This window comes from Lepidothrix coronata, unplaced genomic scaffold (assembly GCF_001604755.1).
Source record: "Lepidothrix coronata isolate B3197 unplaced genomic scaffold, Lepidothrix_coronata-1.0 Scaffold293, whole genome shotgun sequence".
Taxonomy (NCBI): domain Eukaryota; kingdom Metazoa; phylum Chordata; class Aves; order Passeriformes; family Pipridae; genus Lepidothrix; species Lepidothrix coronata.
In genome coordinates this window covers 127,616-152,778 of record NW_016690473.1, presented here as the reverse complement: position 1 = coordinate 152,778, position 25,163 = coordinate 127,616, and the positions used below count along the sequence as shown (strand labels likewise).

Genomic DNA, 25,163 nt, shown 5'->3' with positions numbered 1-25,163 from the left:
AAACTTTGTTTGCATCGTTCTTTCCATGGAACATTCCCAGGAGAAGAAAGCAGAATAGTAAACCATTTTTGCAGAATGTCATTCTCCCACAACAGTTTATGAAAGAAACATCTGTGAGAAGCAGATTAGCATGGTGAGCTGGGGAAAGAGGTTTGCCCCGTGCTGCCTGCAGTCCTGCTTCCTTCCGCTGTGCTGCTGATGTCTGGGCTACAAAATGTGGTTTAATGCATATTTGGGGAGCAGGGAAGCCTTTTGGTTACAGTGAGGTGCTGCTTGGGGTCAGTAGATAAGTGGACTCTCCATCCCTGGAAGTGTTCAAGGCCACGGGCAGGGGGATGTAACGGGATGAGCTTTAAGGTCCCTTCCAACCCAAACCATTCTGTGACTCTGTGTCTCACTGTCTTCTCTTAGTGAGTTGCCTCTGCTTTCCACAAGCTCTGTTTGTAAAGGTGGTGGCTGAGCAGGACATGGTTTCTGGGATGCTTTCTCCTGGCTCACTTTGAAGAAACTGGAGCTGCCGTGTTGGTGTTCCTGGAGAGACCAGTTAGCAGTGGTGTGCTTGCCTGTGGCTCCGTGGATCTGTCTCATTTGAGGGGTGACTCATGTTTTGGATGAGCTGAGGCACGTGGGTCATGTGTAAGACACAATCCACGAGCCTTTCAAAGGAGGTTTTGCAATGGCTTCTACTCAGAGCACCCCAGTGACCCCACCTTTAGTTTTTAGGCCTTGAGGGCCCAAAACCACACGTGCATTTTCCTTGTTCTGAGCCACAAGGTCTGGCATATTCCTGCTCCCCCAGAAGTGGGGATGTATTCTCCTGGGGATGTTGGGTTTTTGGTTGACATTGGGCTGTGGACACCGTGGCAAAGAGTGTGAACCATTTTCATTAAGGTTTATCAAGTCACATCACTGGAACTTGTACTTGAAGTACTTGGAATAGTGTAAGTTTTCGACATTTCAAACTACTTTAAGTTGTAAAAATAGGGAAAAGATTTATTTGACCATGGGTTGACAAAGGATAGTTAGAACCTAGTTGTCATAGTTGGGGACTGCTTTTGTTTGTGTGAAGTGAAACAAGTGTTACAAGCTGTTCAGGTCAAGTTAAAATACGATTAAAAAAGAAGTTGAGGGAACACCAGGTGCTAGTTACCTATCTCACATAAAGCCCCCAAACCCCAGGCTGTCCTATGTACCTTCTGAGAGGGCTTTCTGGGATGACTTTGACCCAGAGAGCTGCCAGGCTGCATCTCTTGAGCACCTTCTGTTTGCCATCCAGCATTCACCCCTCTGTCTCACTGAGACCAGAGCCAGCTTTCGAATTCCCTGGCTGTTTTCAGGCTGGTTTGGCGATGTTGGGACAGGGCTGGACGGGGCACAGCCGTGTCTGATGCTGAATGCTTAATGCCTTGAGCACAGGGCTGCATCCATCTGCCTGGTACCATCTCCACTGGGGACAAAGCTGCAACATGAGCTTGCTTCTTATAAGACATCAGAGAATCCACATAAGAGCCTGTGCTGTCGGCACGACCCCGGCCGGGGAGGGCTCCCGTTGGGGACCTCACAGTGCGAGGCGCCGGGGAGCCACTCATGAGATGCAAGTTCCATAGGAAAATAACTTTATTAGTTCTGGTGCTGGTGGAGCTGCTTTGGGTTGTGTCTCCCTTCATTGTCTGTGTAATTTAGAGATGATTTTTCCATCTCAGCTTATGAAATATTGAGAGCTTCAGTATTTTGCGCAACCTCCATCAGAAGTGTCAGAAGCCCCAGTGAGCTGAACTTTCTGCAGTTAAGTGTTTTATTGACTTGCCTTGCCAGCAGCCCCACCAGCAGGGCCTGAGGTGCAGGAAGAAGTGGATGCCTGTTCCCAACCCACTTTGCTGCCTGAGCATCACCTGGTGGGATGCTCCAGGTATCCATGTGCTGATACTTGAATGTGATTCACTTTTTTTTTTTTTTTTTTCAACTGAAGCGTGTGAAGTTGCTGGTCTTGGGTTAAGTTTGGAGGTGGGGGAGTTGCTGTAAACCTGTGCCCCCTCTGCCTGCAGCCAGCCAAGGAACCAGCAACTTCATGTGGTCCTACAGCAGACCGGAGTCCCTTCCAAAATGCTCCCCCAGTTATCCCCCAGCATCCTATACTGGGAGGCCTGTCTCTTGCAGGAGATTGTGGCCCTTGTGTTCATGCCATGCCTGCTCGTAGAATGCTTTTTAATACTTCCTTTAAAGCACTTTTCTCCCTTTACAGCCTTTTCCCCTCCCAGAGGGATGCAGAGGTACCTTAAACTAATTAGGAATAAGCAGCAGAGAAGCAGGGGGTGAAGGGTTAGGTGGGATGCGGGGGGGCAGTACCTCTAGAAGGTTTATGGACCTGGCTTGGCAGTTAGCAGTAGCCTGCCAGAGCACTGGGAATTTCATAAAAAGAAGAATTTTCTGTCTGTGAATGAGTAAATATCCTGTCATGCCTACACCAACTATGGAGAATTTGGCACGTGTGATTTCTGGACTTGTGAAAAGTCAGCATCCCTCAGCTTGGGCTCTTAGTTTGCTGCCCTGGGAAAGGACAGAGGGAAAGTACAGAGGTCCCTGGTTCTCCAAAAAGTAGCTGGAGGGAGAGGCAGTGTTGCCTGCAAAGATTTGGGAAGGATAGCAAGAGCTGAGCTGAACCTGCTCAGCTGTGTGGATTGGATTCACAATCCCTGCCGAGATCTTAAAATGTGTCTGTGCACGGTCTGCAAGCAAAATGCAAGTGTAGCTTTGTCCTCCTGGGGTGGTTTTATGGGAGCTGGGAGGAGGATGGTTTTGGGGCAAGAACCGGAGGGGTGGTTGCCCCTTCTCGGGGCAGCCCAGCCGTCAGCCAGGGACGCCCATGTGCGTGGCCAGGAAGGCTGCTGTGTAAATGCGTGTTTGCCCAGCGCCCGGCTCGAGGGGAAGGGTGCTGGGCTGATGGGATTAGTCAGGAGCCTCCAGTTAATATCTGTTGTTCGCACCACACCTCGGGGAGCGGCTATTCGGGATTACCGGGGGGGTTCGGAGGTGGCAGAGCCGCCACGTCTGTGCGTTAATGGGAGGGGGAAATGGTCAAATGTGGCTGTGCCCGGTGGGTTCCTGCCCCGAGGTCCTGGTGGAGTTTGCTCCGCATTTCGGATTTACATTTTCCTTTAACACTTCCTCTTCGATCTCAGTAATATGTTACACATTTAATTGCCCTTCCTTTGAATTTTCCAGTCTGCTTTTGGTACCCTTGCAACATCAGTATCTTGTTATCTTGTTGTTGCTTCTAATTGCTAACACATGCCAGCTTTTCCAGCGCTGCAAACTCTGGCGCTTGGGCTTGTTGGAGTGGGGGGGAGTTTACAGCGAAGATTTACGTGCGTGGGGGAAAACCTTCAGAAAATTAATCCTCTGGTTTACCCAACAGCTTTATCCGGATTTCAAAACCGAGGTCTGAGCGGAGATGTACCCCCGGCGCCGCGTAAGGCAGAGCTGGTTTTTGGGAGGGTGGCAGCGCCCGTGTTGGTCGGCGAAGCCTCTTTTCCTGCCGCCGCTGTCTCGCCGTTATTGCCGGCCATAAACAAATTACGTGTATTTAACAAGTTAATGTCAGGCGGGCTGCGAGGCGCTGGTAGGTGTGTGCCTGGTGACATCAGCTGGCGAGCAGCCTGGCAGCAGCGCGGCACAGGCAGGGAGCAGGCAGGGAGCCGAGGGTGTGTTGCCTCTAAGCTGGGTATTCTGGCAAGGTGGAGAGCTGGTCTGTTTGGCAGGACCTTCCCATCTGGGATCCATCTGTGTTTCCCTGGAATCGGACAGGCGGCTCCAGGCAGTGAGAAATCGCAGATGTGCGGGACCTGACACATGTCCAGCTAATGAAAGGAGAAGGCAGGCTGGGCTCCGGCTGCGCTCGAAGATCACGAGCGGAGGAGGAGGAGGAGGAGGAAGAGCGCTTTTCTTTCTGTTTCAAAGAAACTAGGTGTATTCAACAGCAGCTGGATCCTTGCAACCTCGCCGGTTAGGGTAAGCGATAGCCGGGTTTATTTTTAAACAGCGCTGGGTTAGGCTCAGCTCATCCGGGCGCAGCGGGGGATGCTCGGGGGGGGGGATGCTCAGCCCTTGTGCCGCCGGCAAGGTTTGAGGAGCGACGTGTGTTTTGCCGGCGGGCTGGGGAGACCCTCAACCTTGGGAGCAGGTAGAGGGAGAGGGTGGGAGCGGCGGCGGCCGCAGCGCTTTGCCTGCCTCGCTCCTCTGCAGTGGCTGTGCCGGGGAAAACTTCAATAGCCCAGCGGCTGCAAGCGAGGATTCTGCAGCTGAAAAAACACTAAACTCTCTCTGAGGAGAGCTGCGGTACAGCTTGTTCCGTGTTGCTATGGAATGGTTATTATTTTTTTTTTCCTACCCCCCCCAACCCCTCCTCCGTGAGCAGAGGGCTGGGATTCAGCGTTTTCTGGGGAAATGGCAAAGCAGGAAGGGTTTTGTGTGTTTTAGCAGAATGTGGTTTTTTTGCTGTGCCCAGCCTCACTCTGGTTTCTGCATGCTCCTATTGAAGCTCGGAGAGGGGGGGGTAAATCTGCAGAGGTGGATTTCTTCCATTGGCTCCCAAATTTCCTTAATTTTCCCCGTGTTTTCAGGGCTTCTCTGCATTGTGGCAGAGGCTGCTCCCTTTTTGTCTTTGCGCTCCTTGAGCAGCAACTGATGCTCCCAGCATCTAAATCTCCCGGATCAATTTTGTGATACCAGCACAGATCTCCCCCTGTATATTTTCACGTCGGGCTGCAGACTGCTGTATTTTCTGTTTTTCTCTTGTAATCCCTGGATCCTGTGTATTTAGTTTAAACCTGCTCTTTTCCCCCCCTCCCTGTCTTTTGGGAAGGTTCAGCAGTTGAAATTGCTCCTCCAACCCTCTGTGTAGCTTCTTGTAAAGATACTTCTGTTCCATGTTTGCTGAGCTGCTGCCCCAGGGCGTGCTCCCCAAAATATTACCAGCTTTTTCTCCCTCCTGCAGCACTCAGCTCCCGTGCAACAATACTCACAGTCCCTTTAATGTGCTAGAGAAATCCTTCCCCGCCACGGGAGATGCACCAAAATCAGCATTCAAAGTTTGGGGAGCTGAAATGTGGCTGAGCATCGCTTGCTGTCAGGCTGGAAAAAGAGAAAATATTCACTAGGCTGTCTGGTGCAGGATGATTCCCGTTGGTGTTGCTTTGTCCAGGTTAGTTTTTAAGTGTGCCAGGTGACAGGGTTTCCCAGGGGAGAGCCTGGCCAGGCTCCCTGGCTGGGTGCATGGGCTGCAGCTCTGTGCTCAGCCACTCTGTGGGCCACCTTAACATTTTCCTTCTCCTGCAGCATGCAAGCATTTGGGTATAGGCTTTAAAAATAAAAAACATATGTATATATATATATATATAAAATCTGCTTCTGCAGACACAACAAACACTTCCCGTGTGTCCCTTGCTGTCCCCAGAGAGGAGGCAGAAGGAGCATGTGCTGCCCAGCGCTCTTCAACTTCAGCGTCTCAAAGTGCACCAGCACAAAGGAGGTAGAAACCCAAAAAGTGTCCAGCAAAGCCAGACAGAGTGTGATGATACCTAAAAGCAAAGGGCTGTGCTCCTCTGCTGCAGCTCTCCTGGAGACTTCCCGAATTTGTGGAGGCAGTGCAGTGTGTTGGAGCATCTGCTCCTGTGGTCTCCTTGCAGGGCTCTGGTTGAACCAACGGAAGTTTCGCCGGCATCGGGGCAGCGCGTTTGGCCATTAAACAACTCATTTGCTGAAGTCTTGCTCAAGCCCTGCAGGAAACTTTGGTTTTGTTTTTTTTCTCAGGTTCCTTCATTTTTGGAAAGGATTTGGGGTGCCTGACGAGCTGAGTGCTTGGGTGGGAGAAGTGATTGTGTTTTGGGAAAGAGGGGGGCCAGAAAGTCGGTGGCCAGTCGTAATAATTTTATAGAAATGGTATAGGACATCCAAGTGTTTTTTCCAAGGACATCCACCTTGTTTTTTCACAGTTGTCTGCTGGATGACATGATTTTCACTATTAATGTGGAAAAGATGTTTAGTCTGATTTTTTTTTTGGAACTACCTGGGCTTCATCTAAATGACTGTGTGTCCTCCTCAGCCAGGGAACCCTACCCCAGCACATCCAGCAGTTAGAGAAATGCACAAATAACGCAAACCTAAGAGACTCTAGTGTGAGAAACAAGGAAAAGGGGGTAAAGCAAAGGCAGTTTGAGCAAATACTGCCAACAGGAAAGTGCAGTTAAGCCAAGGGAAGGATTTGAAAGGTTTGAGGAAGGAGCAGAATTGCTAAAGGCAGGGAGAATAAATCGTTAATCTGAGAACTCTATTACACAGGGAATGCCCCAAGGAAAAGAGCAGAAACTCCATTTAATAGTGAAAAGGCCAAACCGGTGCTGCCAAGTCGGGCTCTGCTCTGCCCAGGGACTGGAGCCACAGCCCCTGCTTACTTCCAAGATGCTGCTATTTTTGCAACTTGCATCTGCTGGTGTTGCAGAGGCTTGTTCAAACCCGCCGGAGCTGAAACCAAGGGAGCTTTTCTCACGTGAACCCTGGGTCAGGCTCTTGGGTTTGGTTTTCCTTTTGTCTTATTCCTCTTGGTCTCACAGGAGCAGTGTCCTCGAGAGAGAAGGGTTTCTCTTAATGTTGCCTCATCTGTCCTGCCGAGTGTGAGTCCCAGATTATTTTATTGCTGCTTTACAGCTGCTTTGTCACGTGTCACCCATGGTGGATTTTGGCTCGTTGAGGTTATCACTGGTTTGACAGGTTTGTGTGGTTTGACTGAGTTTTCAAGGCAACCAGCTCTTTGGTCCTCAAACTGACCCATAAATGCAGTAACCACCAGCAGCATTTAGCAGGAGGCAGCGCTCTCCCACGGTTATGGGATGGGATGGGATGGGATGGGTGAGCCAGGTGGCCTCTTGTTTTTTCCAGCTCTGTTTTTTTAAGGTTTGGACAAAAAACGAGATTTGTTTGATGGGTATGTGTGATGTTTATGGTATAGCTGAATACAGTGATTTGAGGATTTGGGCATATGCAGCAAATTTAAGGCAATGCTGGCTAGTTCTTACATCTGAGCAGGAAATGGTCGTAATGTGTTGCCTGTTGGGTTTTTTCCCATTATAAGAGCTGGCTTATCCATACTTGTTCTGGGCTGGATTGTAAGCTTGCCTTTATTTAGTGACTATTTCCATATCTGATTGCTTGTTAGGAGCTAGGTATGAAATGTGTTTCGACAGACACTCCAGAGCAGTCCCTGGGGGCAGCGTCACTGCAGGTCTCTGGGAGCCTGTTCAACTTTTATTTTTATGATGGAGACTGTCTTAATTCATGCAGCGTTCAGGGAACGGCTGGAAAAACCTTTGTTTAGAGCAGGAGCAGCAGCCAGGAAGAGCTGGTGAGCGATGATCCCACAGTTAAAGTGCAGCATGGAGAGGCTTGGGTTCAGTGCCTGGGTCTGCAAGCAATTTTCTGAGGCAGGACCTTGACCTTAGCACCGCTTTGTGTGTCAGCAGCTTATGTCCGACGGGACAATAGCGATTTCAGAGGTTTCAAAGCATTTTAAAGTGTAACTATCATGCCTTTTATTGGGCTGGGCAGTGGCATTTTCGTAAGCCAAGCTTAAGGTTTTAGAATAATGCGTATTGAATTTCCTTGGCGCGCTCCTGGCCGCAGGATTCCCGTCTCTCATGGCCGCAGCAGGACTTGTGCTGTGGGAGGAGGACAGTCACAGGTGGCCAGAAGACCATTGAGAAGAGCCAAAACTTGCAGATGTGCTGCTCGGTTACTCCCTGGTCCTACAGAAACAACAAAACCGGGAGCCAGTTTTCCTTGCAGCAACAGGACGCCACAGCCCGCCGGTGGGATGCTGCTGGGTAACCACCCCTTCCAAAGACATCTCTTCCACCGGAAAAAAACCAACCAAACAAAACAAAACAAAAAAACCAACCGAGAAAGCCCCAAAAGCATTGAGAGGAGGAGGAGGAGGAAGGCCATGCTGCAGCCCCGGAACAGCTCAGACCTGTTGCTGCCCGGCGGGCCGTGGGTGCGAGCGGGGCCGGTGTGGCTCGGGATGCTGCGGGGGGAGCGGGGCATTGTGCGGGAACAGATGTGCGGGCGCTGCCGCCGCGTGCCGGCTCGGAGCCGCTGCTCCCAGCGCCAGGTGCAGCCATTGTTCCCGCTGGTCCCTATTCATCCGCCCTCGGCTGCCGCTCCGCGCCCGCTCCCGCATTGTTCCTCCAGGAAATTAGCATTAAAAACCCATCCGAAACCCCCACGTCCCTCAACTGCAGGTGACTGTTATTGGCCCCAGCTGCCACCCTTGTGCTTGATTACTTCCATATGGGGTTGTGGCAAAGAGTAGGATCCACTTATTGAATTTTTTTAAAAAAAATTTTTTTATGTATTTTTTCCCCCTTTTTTATTTCCCCCCCACACCCCACACAGACACTGCAGCTCTTGCAAGGAACAAAACCCTGAAATCTGTTAAGCCCCTGATAGGCTCCAGTTGCTGTTACAACTGGGATGAACATTTTACAGGCAAAGCTAATTACACCCTCCCTCTGCTTTCTTCCTTTCTTCATACCCCACCCCATAAATGTAAAATAACCAGAGGGCAATTGGTAGTAAATTAAATCTTTGCAGTGTCCTCAGAGGAGGTTTCCTTGCTAGCAGGAAGAAGTCTGCCAGGCTTTAGATGTTTGGTTTTTTTTTTTTTTACTAGAAAATGGGAAACTGGCATGTTGCTGTGGCACACCTATTAAAGGGACACACAGATCCCAACCTGCGTCTGGATAGAAAAGGAAAAAATAATTGAACAAGTGGGCTGTTAATTTGTGAGTGTTGTCAGCTGTTGAGAGGAGCCAGAGAGAAACTGGGTGCCAACTGAGGCTACAAAATTCTAGGAACGATGTGATTTTTCGCCTGGTGTGATTTATCTGCAGGGCAGCAGGTTCCATGAAACCCCAAAATATTTTGTGGGGTACTCTGGCAGAGTGCCATGGAGCAGCCTGGGTTTGCCTTGAGGCGAGAAATGCTGCAGTTGGTAAGAGTAGAGAGGGAGGGAGGAGGGAGGGAGGCATCTCCTGGTGCCCTACCTAGGACTTGGAGATGAACCTGCCCTGCAGAGGCACGGAGCATCTCCGGTGAGGAACACAGGTGGGTCGTGTCCCGTGACGTGGGGACCAGCCCACGCAGCCCTGACCTAGTTTGTGCCAGGCAGGGATGGAGGAGAGTGGCATCGGGCAGAGCCTCCCTCCGTGCTCCTGCCCAAACAGCTCGGGTGGCAAAGCCCTGTGCGGGTCTGGAGGGCGCGCGGTCGCAGTGCACAGCTCTGTGGAGAAACGTTGTGCTTCCCTTGTGGAACACTGGGCCCCCCAAAGTGAGTTTGGGTGTGGTGATGAGGGTTGTTCTGGTGGCTCCTGACAGAGGAGCTTGCAGGGGGATGATGGTCCTTGGAGCTCCTTGACCGAGGTGTTGCCTGCTGCTGTCTGGGTCTCAGCACGCTGCTAAAGGTGAAGCCCATCAAAGCCCCCCAAGCCTCAGCTGTTACAGCTTGTGAGGCTGTTCCACAGGGAATTAGTGGGTTTGGTGTCTTAGCATTCTTGGTGGTGCCTCAGCAGCCACTTCCATGGGATCTGTCTTGTTCCTGCTGGTAATGCACTGGGAAATCCCAGGCAGCACGTGCTGAGAGCTGCAGGACACTCTGGTGTGACAGAGGTGCTGCAGTGTCCCACTGTGGTACAGATACACATAAGCAAACTTCTAGGTAGAAATGATCCTAGATGTGCTCATCTATCCTCAGAGCGAGACATGGCAGACAGTCAAAATGGAAATGACTTTTTATTCAGCAAATGCAGCCCCTTTGGGCAGAGTCCCTCTGGCTGGTCTGGAAGTAGGCACTGAAGTGAGTCTTTGCTCAGGTCTTTGGGGTTGGTTGACCTCTGTGTTGTGAATGTGAACTCACAGATGGGGAATGGACTTGTCCTGAGACTGTCTCTCAGCATGGGTCCTTTGGCATTTGCCAGGTTGGCCCCTACCATGAGCTCCCTCCTCTCTTTTACAGGTGGGACCTGCCCAGTGTGGTTTGTGAGGATTTAGAATAAAAACTCTGGTTGCTGTCCGAGAAGATGTGTTTAGCTGAAGTACTTGGCTTATTTACTGCACACACTTCCTTCCTGATACAGAGCTCTCCTGGCTTGGCTGCCCAGCGTGGACCACCCAGATCTGCCTGGGAAGTATCCGTGCAGGTGCAGCCGTGAAGGTTGTGCACTTCTCAAAAGGTCTGGTTCTTAGGGGTGCTCTGCAGTGTGGGGAGAGCCACAGGTCAGCCGGGTCAGAAGGTGGGTGAAGGCAGCAAGGCAGCCTAATGGAATATCTTGCACGATTTTCCTCAGACTTGGTTTAGACCCTTCAAAGTCAAATCTCAAACTTAGGGGGTTTCTTCTCCCTAATTAAATTAACAGGCCATATGGTGTTTACTGTGAGCGCCTGCAATATGGAAGGAGCTACCTCCTGGATCACTTTCTTTTTTCAAAAGCTGCTGCTTTACCTGATGTCACTGTTCTGAAATGTTCTTTTCAGCAGCGGGCGCGGGGGGTTATTTCTACCACCTCACTGCTGTTGGTGTCACCTTCTGATCCCAGGGCTGAGCTGTATCATAACCTGTTTCTGCAGCCTTCTTTGTCTTTTCCTGGCTTTTGGAATGTCATTTTGCTGCTTAGTGGGGAGTGTGCACAGGTCAGGGCTTTTTTTTTCATGCTTTTTCACATGCAGATAATGATTCTTGTTCTTGTGTTTGAGGAGCATAGAAAACAACTCGGGGTGAGTGTTTTTGGGGGGTAGTGGTATTTTTTCTAGGGACTACTACTGATTTTTTTTCTTTGAGGGTAATGTGACCATCTCAGGAACGTGTGAAGCTGAAAGTTTTGTAGAGTTTTGTTCTTTATTACTGGTCTATTTTTAAAGAAAGAAGTTACTTCGCATGTGCTGCTTTTATCTTCACATGAAATCTGGAGGAGGAAATTAAGACCTCGAGGAAGAAAACCATTGGTTTATTATCAAACCCCTGCATTTAACTGAACAGGAAATAGGGTGAGAATCTCTAAACCTGTAAGAGAAATCAAGGAATGGAAAGTGTCAGATTTTGCTGTCTGTTTTGAGCTGCTCTCACTCCTTTAGCTGGGTTTTTTGGTAAGCAACATTCTTGTGAGTGGACTTGCTGTGAAATCCTGTACCTCTCCAGTGATGTAACTTAACCTTTCTCTGCGATTTTTAACTTGTTGATGCATCTTTTCTTTAGGGGCTTGGTGACCCTTCGTCTTCAACCAGGCTCAGCTTGTTCTGGGGTGTCTGAGCTCCCAGGAACAGATCCATTTGTGTCCTCTGAAAACACCCTGCCACATTAGCATATTCCTGTAACGTATGCTCAAAGGGTGTTTCTTTGCAGAGAAGCCTCTCTAAAGATAGCATCGTGAAGTTCTGTGTTGTCAACCAGGGACACTTGATCTAAAAAACAACATTTGATACACAGACAAGGTTTGCAAGTGCCATCTGGATTCTAGGAGATGAGCTAGGTTGTCTCTGTTTTGCACACACTCACCAGGAAAAAAAAAAAGTGGGTGCAGGCAGATTAATTCTTTAGGATAACCTGAGCAGAACTGTTCAGTCCACATGAATGTCCTCAGTGACATGAGACACTGGTGTAATCCCACACCACTAGGTATCATGTGCCTGTGGACCTGCTTAAGGTGCTGGAAATAATTCTGTAGTTTAGTGGTATATTATTGAAACCCAGGTGGAATCAAATTCTCTAGGGCCAGAAATACTTTAATCTCTTATCAAGCAAACTGCAGGGCAGAACCTGCAAATGGTGCAAAGCCCCGCAGAAGTGGGCATCTTTTGAGGGAGGTGGGATGCAGAGAACGCAGATGTCTTTGTCTGGCTTCAGTTCTGTGTGGTGGAGAGTCTGTCCCCAAACCCATGCCAGCACTGAGAGAAGCCTGAACACCGTGAACATCCAACGTAGTCCTGGGCTGAGCAGCAAACTCAGCGTCCACATCTTCCCAGGGACATGTAGCTTATAAAATGTATTTTCCTTCAGGGTCTATTTCTTGATTTTTCTAGTTATCCTCTCGCATGCAAATCTAATTTGCCTAATGGGCTGGTGAGTGTAATTGGAAGGCAGCCTGCACTTACACGATGGTGAAAAGTCTCACCTGTGCCCAAGCACAGATGGGGCTCTGCCTCACTGCTGCATCATTAGAGGAAATTTATAGGCACTGTGTCACAAGCTTTGCTGTGACCAGAGGAGGAAAACAGCAGTTTCAGACAAACTTGGGGCTTTCTTGGGGTTTTTTGTTCCCTGGTCTTGCAGTTTTGGTGGTTGAGCTTTTTGGTTAACCTAATTTTTGTCTTTCCCCTGTGCTCCAGTTGATGGGGGGCGGGTTAATGCGAGTTACTGGTAATTAGCTGAGGACAACCCTAAGAATGACGAGTTGGAAAAGTCTTGTCTGTGCTGTGTTGCAGTGGGATGGTTTGAAAGCAAGCACAGCAGCAGCTGAGCCAACCTTCACTCTGCGGTCCCTGTGGATCACTGGATCTCCAGAGCTTATCCATGGAAAATCTCCACCTCCACTGCCCACAAGAGGGAGGGGAGGGAGGCACAGCAGAGACAATTGCTGCTGTGTGTCCATCTCTGCTGGGGTTGTTCACTGAACAGACCAAGAAGCTGTGGCTGCCCCATCCCTGGAAGTGTCCAAGGCCAGGTTGGACAGGGCTCGGAGCAACCTGGGCTAGTGGAAGGTGTCCCTGCCCATGGCAGGGGGGTGGAATGAGATGAGCTTTGAAGTCCCTTCCAGCCCAAACTGGTGATTCTAAGCAGTGAGCTTTAACATCTGTCCTGTCTGTGCTGGCCTGTGGTGCTACAGGTGTGTAGAGACCCATCTGCATCATCGGGCTCCTACACCCCTCCAAAACCCACCCCTAAAAGTGTTCTTCCTGTGCTTCCAGCCCTGTGGGATGGTGGAATACTTTCCACATGCGGGCCAGGTTTGGAGAGAAGAGGAAGAGCAATTTGTGTGGTGGCGTGAGGAGCGTTTTTAAGAGGCAGAATTGTCGTCTTGGCAGGGCTCCTGTGTGTGCCATCGATCGGGAGGGACTGTGAGCTGGGCAGCAGTTAGTGCACTTAGCGCCCAAGTGAATGAAGTGTGCTCTCCACAGAGCTGTTGGGAGTTATGGAGTGATTAGTGAGCCTTGGCTGCCTCAGGAGCACTGACAGGGCAGTGAGACAGGTGTTGGTGTGTGCAGCACTGCCAGCACAGTGCCAGGGCTGATGTGGGAAAGCCACTGTGGCTGTGGGGTGAGGGACACTTGTCACAGAATCCCAGAATGGGTCAGGTTGGAAGGGACCACACTGGGGCATCTGGTCCCACCTCCCTGCTCCAGCAGGGTCACCCCAGAGCACACGGCACAGGATTGTGTCCAGAGGGCTCTGGAATATCTCCAGTGAGGAGACTCCACACCCTCTCTGGTCTCTGTTCAGAGCTCAGTCACTGCCCAGCAAAGAGGTTCTTCCTCATGTCCAGGTGGAGCTTCCTGGGCATCAGTCCCTGCCCGTTCCTCCTGTGCCATTGCTGGGCCCCCCGAGCAGAGCCTGGTTCATCCTCTGCCCCCTCCCTGCAGACACTGACAGACATGGACGGGGTCCCCTCTGGCACTTGTGGGAAGTTGTAAATAATGGAGATGGAAAGGACTTTCCAAATCTTTTCCAAGTTTCTCCTTGATTTCTTGGATGAACTGCCCAGTTTTGGGTAAAGTCTGGTGGAACTCCAGCCCTGGAGCTGGCTGGCAGTGAGGGAGCTCCTGCTCTGCAGCCTCCATCCAGAGAAGGGAGACTTCCTGTTGGAATCTGCTTTATATTTGGAAAAGAGACCAAATGATATGACTTCAGGGACCCAGGGGGGATGTTTTTCTGTATCCTTCCTTGATTGCTTCATACTGGGATTGTGGTAGAACTTGGTTAGTGGTTTGTTTTGCGTTGGATTTAGTTTTTGTTTTGTTTTTGCAAAAATGACCATTGTTTTCATCTAAACTGGCCCTTCTGCCTGGGAGCTTCTGGACTGCTTCCTTCTCCAGATGGTCAGGACTTGTACCTGTTCTGTGCTTAACAAACAGTTTTGGAGGTTTTTTTCTAGTTTAATTTAGGCTTTTTTAATAGTTTTGGGTGTCCTTGGTGTTATTTGTGCTTCTCTGTGGTCACACTGGCTGTTATGGATTAAATGTGGTTTTCTGTCTTGAGATTTTCTCACTTCTTTAAGGAATGACCTTGCTTTTTTTAATTGACATTATTTACAGTTACTGGTAGTGGTGCTTTGGGTCTGCCTTGTATGCAGAGACTTTTTTATCCCAGTTCCTGTATTACTCACTTTGAGTACTCTCTGCTCACTGAATACCCTCACCCACAGACCCCAGATCTGCTGGTTCTCATTAGCTCCAGATCCCCTTGTGCTCAGCTGCATTCATGGTGCTCTTGAGAAATCCAGATTTGCTCAGTACTGGATATTTTTCAAGGTCAGTGGTGGTTTTTAAGGTTGATTTATAGTGGTGGGAACCAAATCATCAAGCAGCAGAGCTTGGAGGATGGAGGACCGTGAGAGGGATGTGTCTTAAATAGTTGTTTTAAAGCTTCTGACTTAAACCTCCTCTATACATCTTTAATAACCACGTTTTAAGTTTTTAATATTCAGTTACTGGATAACTTAAAGGGGAATTTGTGGTTGGTTTGAAATCATCCTTTATTTTAAAAGATTTAATGATTTTCAGGCTGTTCCCCTTTTCCCTGCATTGTCTGAACTTCTGAGGTGCTCTGGGCTGGCTCTGCCCTACGTAGGATTCCTGGGGTGTGTCTGTACTCACCTCTGGGTCAGGTGGAGCAGTGCAGGGAATGAGGACCTGTCCAAGTCATGGACAATATTCATGTTTGTTGCTCCCAGCGAGGCAGGTGAGGCAGGATCACTGTGAAGGTCCAGTCTGATCTCAAGGATACCCAGGGAAAAGAACAGGCTTGCACAGACAAGGGCTGTCTCTGCTGAAGGAGACTTGTGTTTTCCTCTTGCTCCTGTGGCTGAAGGATTTCTGGGTTCTCTGATGACACAAAACTTGAGTAAACCTTGCTGTCCTCCTAACAATCTGTGGGAGCTTCTGTACAGACAAACAACCCTTACATATCCCTGTAGGAACTGGTGCTGTGTGTGGCCAAACGGATTCCCAGCAGCAAAAAGGGAGCAGAGGGGCAGGGGTGGGCAGGACCCAAAGTCCCAGGAGTGTGGGGTTGGGGTCTGAGCTCTCCTGGCACTGCAGCACGGGCATCACAACATCCTCAGCTGCTTGGGGTTAAAAATGCATTAGGAGGTGCAATGGACTCTGCTTGATGTGATGCTTTTCTCTCAAACTCCTGAAGTGGTTGCCCCTGGAGAGGGATTCATCCTGCAGTGAGCAGAGTAGGATGCTGGTGGGAAGCCTTGAAGGGAAAGGAGCTCACAGCACTGATACAGAATCGGCATCTTTCTCAGCATCTTCTGAAAGTTTCCTCCTCTTCCACAACTTTACTTTTCCTACTGAAACTAAGAGCTGGGATGTAGAACACCAGGCAGTGAAAAAGAAGGGTGGCTCGCTCGGTGTCTCAGAACAAACCATCACTGCTGGTTTTCCCCAGCTCCCAGGGCTGCACCAGGCTCACAGCAGGACCCAGCAAAAATCCCCTGGGGAAGCCATGGGAATGCTGGGCCTGCAGTGCTCACCTGGATGTTTTGGAGGAGGGCAGTGCTGCAGTGTTGGAGCTGTGGCCTCGCTGCGTGTGCAGCTCCAGCGATGCTGCAGCGCTGCTCCTGCTGGAATGTGCCCTTTGCAGATTGCCCTTCACTCAACTCTTCTGTGAAAGGATAAAGTAAGGCAGTGAGGGGGCTCGGGGTGCCAGGCTCTCAGATGGGGTTAGTGGGGTGGTGGTGAGATGAATTTGTGGCTTAAATCTCTTCTGCCAAGGTCTTGCTGGTGGATTTGAAGCAGCAAGCGCTGCTCGTGCACCTCTAACTGCAGCATCCATACGAGAGACTTGTGCAGGAGAAGCTGCACAGCAGCCAGATTCCTCTGGGAATGCTTCCCTTGGGTGAGACAACCCTGTAGCCTCCCCAAGGCTCCTCCAGAACCTCTCCTGTGACCGGAGAAGCCCAGCCAGGGCTGCAGTGCTGGTGGCCCCACACTGGCTCCTCCATGGGGAGCTGTGGTGGTTTCCTGGGTCATTCCTAGGAGCCTGGCCAGCAGCTCCGCATTTCCAAAGCCCCTTTAAGTGAGTGGATGCATTCCTATTACCATTCTGAGCTGTGGAGAGCCCCTTGGAGCTAATTAGTAATTAGAGGATGCCAATTAACCACAGCTCCCCGGGCTCTACCACCGCTTTGCTGGTACTGCTGGGTTGAAGAGAGAGGGAACAAAATGGAGCCCAGTGGGAATGTGTTTCATCTGGAGAGCAGGAGAAGGGTGGAGCTGCTTGTTAAATGGCCAGCAATCCAAGTTTTAAAAGGATTTATGAGGGCTAGATAAAATCATGTCCTGAAGGCTGTCTCCAAGCCTCTGTTAAGGTGGAAAATGGTTTCTACAAGTTAAAGCTTGTTTCGCTGTGTTTTCCCTCTTTTGGACCTCCCAAAATTTTACAGGTACAAAAGTTCCAGCCTTATTTACTCTACGGTGTTTAGCCTAGGCAGGATGGAAAGCAGATTTCCACTCCCAAAATTACAGTGCTCAGTTGTTCTGTATAACCTGCGGGTTGTATGCCTGCCCACCTTTGGGAACGTGGTCCCTAAACTGTGACAGAGTTTAAGGAATGTCAGTAAGTTTGGTGCTGGCATTGCCAGGGGAGGCTTGGTCATTCTGCCATGTGTTTCCCACTTGTTGGATCACTTCTTACTCTCTGGTGTAAACTTGGTGTTCACTCTCTGGACCCTAGAGGGGCAAATGGCCCCATCCATGGCCTTCCTGCTCTGGGCAGGGAGCAATTTCCAACCTTTTAGGGGTAACCCCTTAAAGCCAACTTTTTAAATGACTTTTCCTATCTAAAAAGTAGCTGAGACGGTAAAAGTGCTGCGCTGCTTTCATTTTATTTTGCTTTTAATTCATATAAGCACGATTAACTCAATTCTTGCTTTCACCACGGACAGAATTTACTGTTAAGAGAAACTCAAACTCTTTTTTTTTTTTTTTTTTGCCCCGACTTATCGTTTCTCCATATGTAGGAGCCCCACAAAATAACCATTAAATAAAAAAAATAATAATCTTTGATACCAGACTGCTGCTCCAAGTCTTTCTCAATGGTATCCCTTTGTACGTGTTGTGTCTGGGCTCCGCCGGACTCGGGAGCCATTTATCTTCCTGGTGTTTTCTTCCCTGCGGCAAATGAGACACAGATGTTCCCATCTGGAAAGTTTGCTCCCGCCACCGTCGCTTCGCTCGGAGTTGGAGCCTTTTGGAGAGCAGTGCAGCGGGCTGAGACTTTTTAAGAACTGATTTTTCCCCGTGATTGTGATAATTGCCTGTTTGATATCTGCAACTGCTTTCGTTTTTCATTCAGAGTGCTTTAACCCAAAAAGTAAATAGTGCGGAGGAGTAAATATTTCTTAATATTGTTACAGGAGTGGGTGATTTTAAAAAAAAAAAAAACCAAAACAACGTTGAATGGAACAATGAATTAATGAAAAAATACCAAAAATACTTCAGCAGTAACCAGGCAAATGAATTAGTTAGCATCTCTGGCTTTGCTGAATAACTGCCTTGTCCTGGGTTAAAATCCCGGCCAAAGGGGGCTGAGCAGCCAGAGGGGTGGTCTGGGGAGGGAGGATCACTCCCCTCAATCCCCAAAATGCTTCCCATCTTAAAATTGCAAGGCTGGCCACGTTGTAGGCTTTGGTTTCCAGGAATATATTCTGCTGGGCTGTATTCCAGGAGTATATCCCTCCCTTCAGGGTGGCTGTCCCTGATGGGGGCAGAGCAAGCAGTTGGTGAGGATGAAGAGGGTTCTGTGCCCTGGGGCATCCATCACAGGCTCCCTGGCAGAGCTCACTGCATCCCTTTGAGACAGTGATGAGCAAAAGCTGCTGCCATGGACATCAAGGGATGAACTGGGGTCCCCAAAACTTCTTTGGAGGGATGCTAGTGGTGCAGGAAGGGAATGGCTGCGGCATTTTGGTTAGAGAAGCAACAGCTCCCAGGTGGCTGCTGCACCGTGTGTGAATGGTTTTTAGGGTGGCTTTCGTGGTCTGAGTAACTGTTCCCTGGCTCCTTCCTGGAAAAGAGAGCAGGAGAGTGGGGGATACCACACCAAGGTGGTTTGTGTTCTTGTAGAAGCAAGATGACCAGAATAGGGGCACTTGATGTACACCCTGCTCGGGGGGCTGTTGGGTGTGAGACTTTGTGGGATGAATCCTGCATCCACGGGTTTGCACCGCTGGCCCTGGTACAAATCCATGGCACAAGAGGAAAACAGAGCTAAGGAGGCAGGAATGTCATGCAGGTGGGCTTGTGCTGATGTGTCCAACACAGCCACGGTGCAGGCAGAGCTGGGGCTCCATCCGTGTTGTCTGGGTGGGAACTGCTCCCGAGTCCAACCTGTGCTACTGATGAGTTTGTAGAGCCAGGCACGTTAATAGGATTTCATAAAAACCACTGAAGGGCAAGATGGATAAAGATCTGCAGTCTGCCTTCAGGAATAAATTATTAATCTTATTTCCCTTATTAACTGCTTTCTGGACTGGTTGTGAACGATAACATACTTTGCTCTTTCAAGTTCTTCTATCTGAGTTTCACGTTGAATTGAGATTTAAAGTGAAACAGCTGTGTGTGGGAGAGGACTAGATGGCAATGGAGATACAAGCGTTTATTTTTGATTTATAAAATGCCTCTCCCAGGCTCAGCAGCTCCCTCCTGTGTGATGCAAGGCTCTCCTGCGAGGGGCCGAGCCCTCTCCACTCCCACAGCATCTTACAGCTCAGGAGCCGAGATGTGCTACAAACCCAAGCTGAACAGGCTAAAAATAGTCTGATCACATTTTGGGGGAGGAAGTATCAGCACAGTTAACATAAGTTACCCACTGCAGCAGATGCTGTAGTATCATCTTGGCCAGCTCAGTGTGGAGGGAGAAGGATGGAGAAGGACCTTGTTGGTGACCTGTTTATGCAACTTTATCCCATTTCTGGTTTTCAATTATCATTTATTGACTGGAGCAAGGGGAAACCTGTATAAACCCCCCTACATGCAAATAAATGTCAATATTTGTATAGAAATGTCATCTTGACTGCAAATCTCTCAGTGTCTCACTCTCTTCCAAATTGGGATGGACCCAATCATCCTTTTTTTTCCTAAGGCTGCTGTATTGGCTGCCTTGTTGCTGATGCTTATCTTCAGTCTTCCCCCTCCATCACTTTTTGATGTGGTGATGCTGCAAAAAGATAAAATATTGGCTCTTTCCTTGACGATGTGGTTTCAGTTTGGGCTCGGGGGAAGCTGTCTGGAAGCAGGTGAGGGAGGGACTGCGGTGGAGAAGCAGTAAATGGCATCTTCTGGAAGCCTGAGTAATGATACCCTTGCTTTGCATGTAGATCACCTCTCATCTGCGTGCCTTGGAGAACTGCAAAGGTGCTCTACAGATGGCTTAGAGCCGTCAAGGGGAGGGAAAGGCAACCTTGGAGTGCAGGAAAGATGTTAATAAAATTTAAATGTAATTCTTCCCATTTCTCAGTTCCTAAATGTGAAAAATATTAGCTTGGTGGAGACTGAAAACAGATGGTGAGCAGTTGGAGCAGATAAGCATGTTATTCAAAATAAACATTCGCCAAAGCTGGGGAGGTGGCGAACCATATTTCATTTCACCCTATTTACATTATCAGGTCAGGTTACACTGATGCTGCCTCTCGTTTGCATTCAGACTATCAACAGGGAGCCCTGTGAGGAGCCAACTGCAGCCCGTCCTTCTCGGGGGGGACGTGTCGGGGCTGCAGTGGGTGCGTTGGGGCCCTTTCCCTGGCTTTTCTCCAGGGGATCTGTTGAGCTGGTCATGGAATCTCAGTTTGGGTCAGAAGGGACCTTTAAAGGTCATCCAGTCCAGCCCTCTGCCATGTGCAAAGAGCTGTCCTAGGATATAGGCAGGGTCCTGCCAGCCACTGAGGTCTGTCCTTCCTTGGTTTCCCTCTTTCCTCCCTGCCCATTTAGCCAAGCTTGGCGTTGCTTTGTCATAAACCAGGGAGGCTGATCCACGTGAGCAGTAGGGGAAAGAAGCCTCTGGTTCCAGGGGCTGTTGCTAGAAAATGTCCATCTTGCTGACGTGTAGGTGATGTATAATTCATGCCTCTAGTCCAAGTGGTCATCTGAGGTGGTAGGGCCGGTGGAAAGAGAGGTGTGGCTGGAGCTCGTGGCTTATCTCCCTTGTTTTGATTAATGTTTTGGGATGGGCTGAATTGTCCTTGTAGGATTCTGTCTGTCCCTTGGCTCCAGAACAAGCTCAGACCTGACTCATGGGTGACCAGAGGATTTCTCCTGCTGGATTTAACCTTGGTTGCTGTTACTGGGACAGTTCTCCAGTTCCTTGCTCTCAAGAGACAGGTATGAATTTGGGGCTTCTAATTTTTTGAGGTGAGGAGTGGCATTTTAGGTTATGAGCATATTCTGCCTGTTCTAGATGAAAGACAAAAACATCTGCTCGGATTAAACCTCTTCTTTCTGTCTGAAACCGTTGCATGCTTTTGCTCCTGAGACTCTGAACTACTGGGCAGACTCTTGTACACAGGCTTTCCCTCAAAAATATCAGCCAACCCCAAAACTTAGTCAATTTACAGGTTTTCAGATATGACCACTTAGTGGTCAAAGCTTTGTTGATGAGATCTGATTTTGAGTCTGCTCTCTGTTCTGAAGTTGCCAAAAGGAAAAGCAAAGCTTACCTGGGCATAGTTGCAGGGCTGTCTCGTGGTTTTCTCTTATTTCTTCCAAGATGTTTCATGTTTTGACCTCTGCAAAAAGCCGGGAGTGCTCTAGGCCGGCAGATGGATTGGTGAGATGCACTTCTGACTCTGTGCAGCTTATTTATAAACAGGAGCTACAAAATTGCTCCCAGGGCAGGCAGGTTCCTCCTTCCTTCTTAACTCTGGTGCCGGGGAACCAAGGGGAATCCTACCCCTGCATCAGGAATGGCTTGAAGATGTCAGTATTCCTGCTGTACAAGCACTCCAGACACTCAGCCACGGGCTTTAAATCCCTGTCCCAGGGGGAGGAGGAAAGGCTGGACTGCTGATAGCAGGGTTTAAAGCCCGTACACACTCCATGTGCAGAGGTGACTGGATTAAATTGTGCAGACACTGCAGTGCAAATTGATATAAAGCACCCATGTTTTCTGCACTGGAGCAGTGGCTCTTCCTCTCTTCCCTTGATCTTGGCAAATTCACAGCTCTGCCATGGGAGCTGGGTCAAGGCTTTCTCTTGAGCAGGGTGGAACACCTTGTGGTGTTATCTTGCTGACTGTTGGAACTGTGTTTTGAGCTTTGGGAAGAGGATGGGGAGGAGACCATTTGTGTCCGTCTGCCCCCAGGGTTATTCCTATCGCTCTTTTGTGGTTATCTTGCTTTTTGAGGGAAGGTAACATCCAGTTCTCCTCATGCAGTGTTTTTGTTTCTTTTTCGTGGCTTAGTCTATTCTTTAACTGCCAAAGGAATTAAAGGATTAATTTGAATTCCAGTGTACTTGAGATACTCCCTAACTTATCACTGTTTATTTTCTTGTGCCTTTTCCTTTTTCTCAAACCCACAGGCATGAAGAGATTAATAAAGCAGCTTCTTTATAGAGTTTACAGTGCAAGCAAATGCTGGCTGTTTGTCATAGGTTACCTGTCACAGCAACACTCTCTTTGTGCTAAACACCATAGGTGGTAAAGTTCTTGAAGAAGATAAATAGGATGAAATCTGTCTCAAGTGTGTGTTGAAACTGCCCCCTCTGAAATGTGCTGTGGTGTTGGAGAGCTGGAGCCTTAGTCCCTTGGGCTGCAGGAGTGGGACTTCCCTGAGGGTCAATCAAGACCCCAGGTTTTCTCCTGGCATCTTGTCCTGTTGTCTCCCTTTGCCCTTTCTCCTCTCCAGAAAGGAAAACCATCGGCTGAACTTAATCTCGACATATGTTCCTTTTTAATTTTGTTACGCCGGGAGGAGAACTGGAGCAGGGAAGGAAATAGGGTGGCGTGGGGGCACATGAAACAGGGGCTTTGCAGCGTGTCACGGGGGGAAGGAAGGCTTCCAGGTATAGTCAGAGCTCTGGGGCTTTCTGGTCCCTTGCACACCTGGGCTCCTTAAATGGGACACACGAGTATATAGGGCAGGAGCACAGAGTGGTCTGTGCCTGCAGCTGTCCGTGCCCAGCTGGCAGCTCGAGCATCTGAAATCGGGAACTCGGCACTGTGAAATCTGCTCTGCAGCTCCACCACCATTTGGAGAAGACGGAATTCTTACATCAAGCCAAGACTGAAACAGCACCGTCACGATCGGGTTTTGTTTTACTCCAGTTGAATCGCCTTCCCGTGTGAATCTCCAGCGTTCCAGGCCGGGAAGGCAGCTCTCCCACCCGCCTGGGTGGCCGTGTCACTGCTGCCTCTTTCCCTGGTTAACCTGGGCAGGGCCTGGTGCAAAGCTGAGCACGTGTCACTGCGAAGCTTTGGCGTTTGGCAGCTCGACAGCAAAAGTATTGTGCCATAAACAGGTTGGATCTGCTCCTGCAGGCACTGCTTGGAAAGTGGCGACAGCATTGTGAGTGTTTCTAATCCAGGTGGGGTTTGGAAGGAGTTTTTGAAGGGAAACAGCCCAACGTTTCCAGTTTGGGCAGGTGTCCTGCTGTGACACTTGGTGTATTCAGTCATTGACAAGAATTATTCTTCTTAGAGCATCATCCAAAATCTGTGACAGCATTTGACTCTTTAGGAGTCAGCTAAGTGACACGGTGGAGTGACTTGGAGACATTTGGAGGAGCATCTCAGCATCCTCCCTGCACATCTGGAGGCAGCACTGAAATGTTGCTGTTGGTGAGCCAGTAAATATTTCTGAGTGGTGAAATCGGAAGAATGAGGCCGGGAAGGCAGCGTTTCCCCAGGGATCAGCTCCCTGGCTCATTTTTAGCCCCAGGTCAACTCAAGGCTGACTCAAGCCCTTGGTCACAGTCTGATTTGCTCACATGATTCTCATTAAATGGATGTGTTTAGGCTAAAAATGGGGAGCTTTAGAAAGATGGTTTTTATCTGCATTTATAGATGCCCCAGGTCATTAGCAGGAAGCTTTTAAATTTAACAATCCTGTTTGCTTCTTGTCTGTCGGAGTGGGCTTGGAAAAGAAGGTGTTGGCTTCTTGTGGGCTTTGGTTTTGGTGTCTCACACAGTAGCTGGTTTTATTTTTGGGCTGTAAACTCCTTTTGAAATTTATTCCCCCCCCGTAAATTAACCAAATTAGTTCTGCTTTTGTAATGTGCCCCTGGAGCATTTTAGGAGGAAGGAGGAGAAAACTTAAGGATTAGTTTCATGCTGTTTCTCTCTAAGGCATGGCAATATCATGTTGGCCACATACACCTGGAAAAGGGGTTTTCATGGGAAGAAGATCAGAGGAGGCAGGAGGGTGGCAGTGGGTCCCTGAGTGGTCATCAGGCAGCTAGCACTGAGTGCTGGATAGGCACAATTAGTGCTGTTTTGATTGAAAAATATAGGTCATTTAGCAACATGGTTGTTCATTGGAACATCATATTCATGCACAGGAATGACAGGAAGAGTCTGCACTTAAAGGTTCAATTGTATTGTAGTTGGACCAAATGTATATGAATAGTGGTTTGCAATATGGCATTAATAGGGGGGTTATATGTTAACAGTAGTTTCCTATGGCTTCAGTGTCTCCCCACGTCCTGAAAGAAAAGCTTAGAATTTTTTCCTTTCTTTTTGAAAGCAGGCTTAGACAAATGAAGACACAAACCTTCTGGTATGTGGCTCCTATAGCAATTCCAGCCCCACTGCCCCTGTTATTCCACCTGCACTGACAGGGCAGGAAAACATGGGTTTTCAGTGTGTATCATCTCTGCTTCCCCTTCCTGCAAAGAACAGCAACAACAAAAAAACCCGTTAGGAATAACAAAGTTCATTTGTTACCTCTCTGGCATTACCCACGACTTGCCATAAGGAGAATAAATGAGGCAGCTCGGTGGCAGAGCAGGTGCTGGGGGCTGACAGAGCAGATCCCAGGCAGCAGCACGAGGGCTCAGGTGCCAGTTTGTGTTTTCTCTGCTCTCCAAAGCAGCGTTTTTGTTGTTGGGAGTTGAAGTAGCAGGTTTTGTGGTTGTGTTTCAGCGCACAAGTTTGCCATGTATTCAGTGCTTTATGGGAATACAGCATTTAATCGCTCTGCCAGGACTGGAAAGCTGAATTTCTTACAGCTGACAGATACTGGTAATAACTGTGGGTTACAAATCAGACTGTAGCTGTCCGGAGCCCAGCGTGCATCACCAGAGAGGTGGAAGTTGAGTGTCTGCACCTCCCTCCCTGCCTGAGTTGGGGTGCAGGTGGATGTGCTGGGAACACCCCGTGGTGTTCCCGTGCAGCACGTGCTAGAGCACGGTCACAGCTCGTTAGTGAGCTAATTGAACGAGGCGAGGGGCAGCTCGAGGAGCAGGGAGTGGAGACCACGATCTCAGAGGGATGATTTGTTGGGATCAGGGACACCGGAGACACTGGCAGTGCGATACAGAGCACCCCTGGAATGGTGTTGGCTCCCACAGGAGCTGTGCTGTGGAGATCTTTAGACTTTTTCTGCTGAGTTGTCTGGATTTAAAGAACAAAAAAAATACCCCGAAACACACCCCTCCAAAAAAAAAAATGTCCCCCAGAACCCCAAGACTTGCTTAAACACATATTTCCTCCTTTTTCTCTTGTTTTCATCCAAGGATGTCTTGTGAAGCTGATCCCAGCCACCAGAGCTGGGAGTGTGGTCACACTGTTCCCCTGAGCTGGGATGTCCCTCAGAGGCTGGAAGGGAAGCCACAGTGTGAGGTGATGTGTCAGACCCTAGAGACTGCACGCAAGGGAGAGGATGTGAATGGCTGATGTCAGTTCA

General features: G+C 49.2%; 1 protein-coding gene across 3 annotated transcripts in view; it reads left to right on the top strand.

Moving 5' to 3' along the window:
* CBFA2T2 (CBFA2/RUNX1 translocation partner 2) overlaps positions 1-25,163 on the top strand; it is a 45,888-nt gene that overhangs the window by 4,350 nt on the left and 16,375 nt on the right. Inside the window, exon 2 of one of the 3 annotated variants that reach the window (XM_017837151.1) lies at positions 3,696-4,008. Coding sequence is in view for 1 of the 3 variants with exons in the window: in XM_017837149.1 (XP_017692638.1) it covers positions 20,556-20,643 (88 nt within the window). In the remaining 2 variants the exon portion in view is untranslated. Of the gene's footprint in view, positions 1-3,662; positions 4,009-20,472; positions 20,644-25,163 lie in introns of those variants that run through there. The other 2 variants (XM_017837150.1, XM_017837149.1) reach the window with 2 other exon arrangements.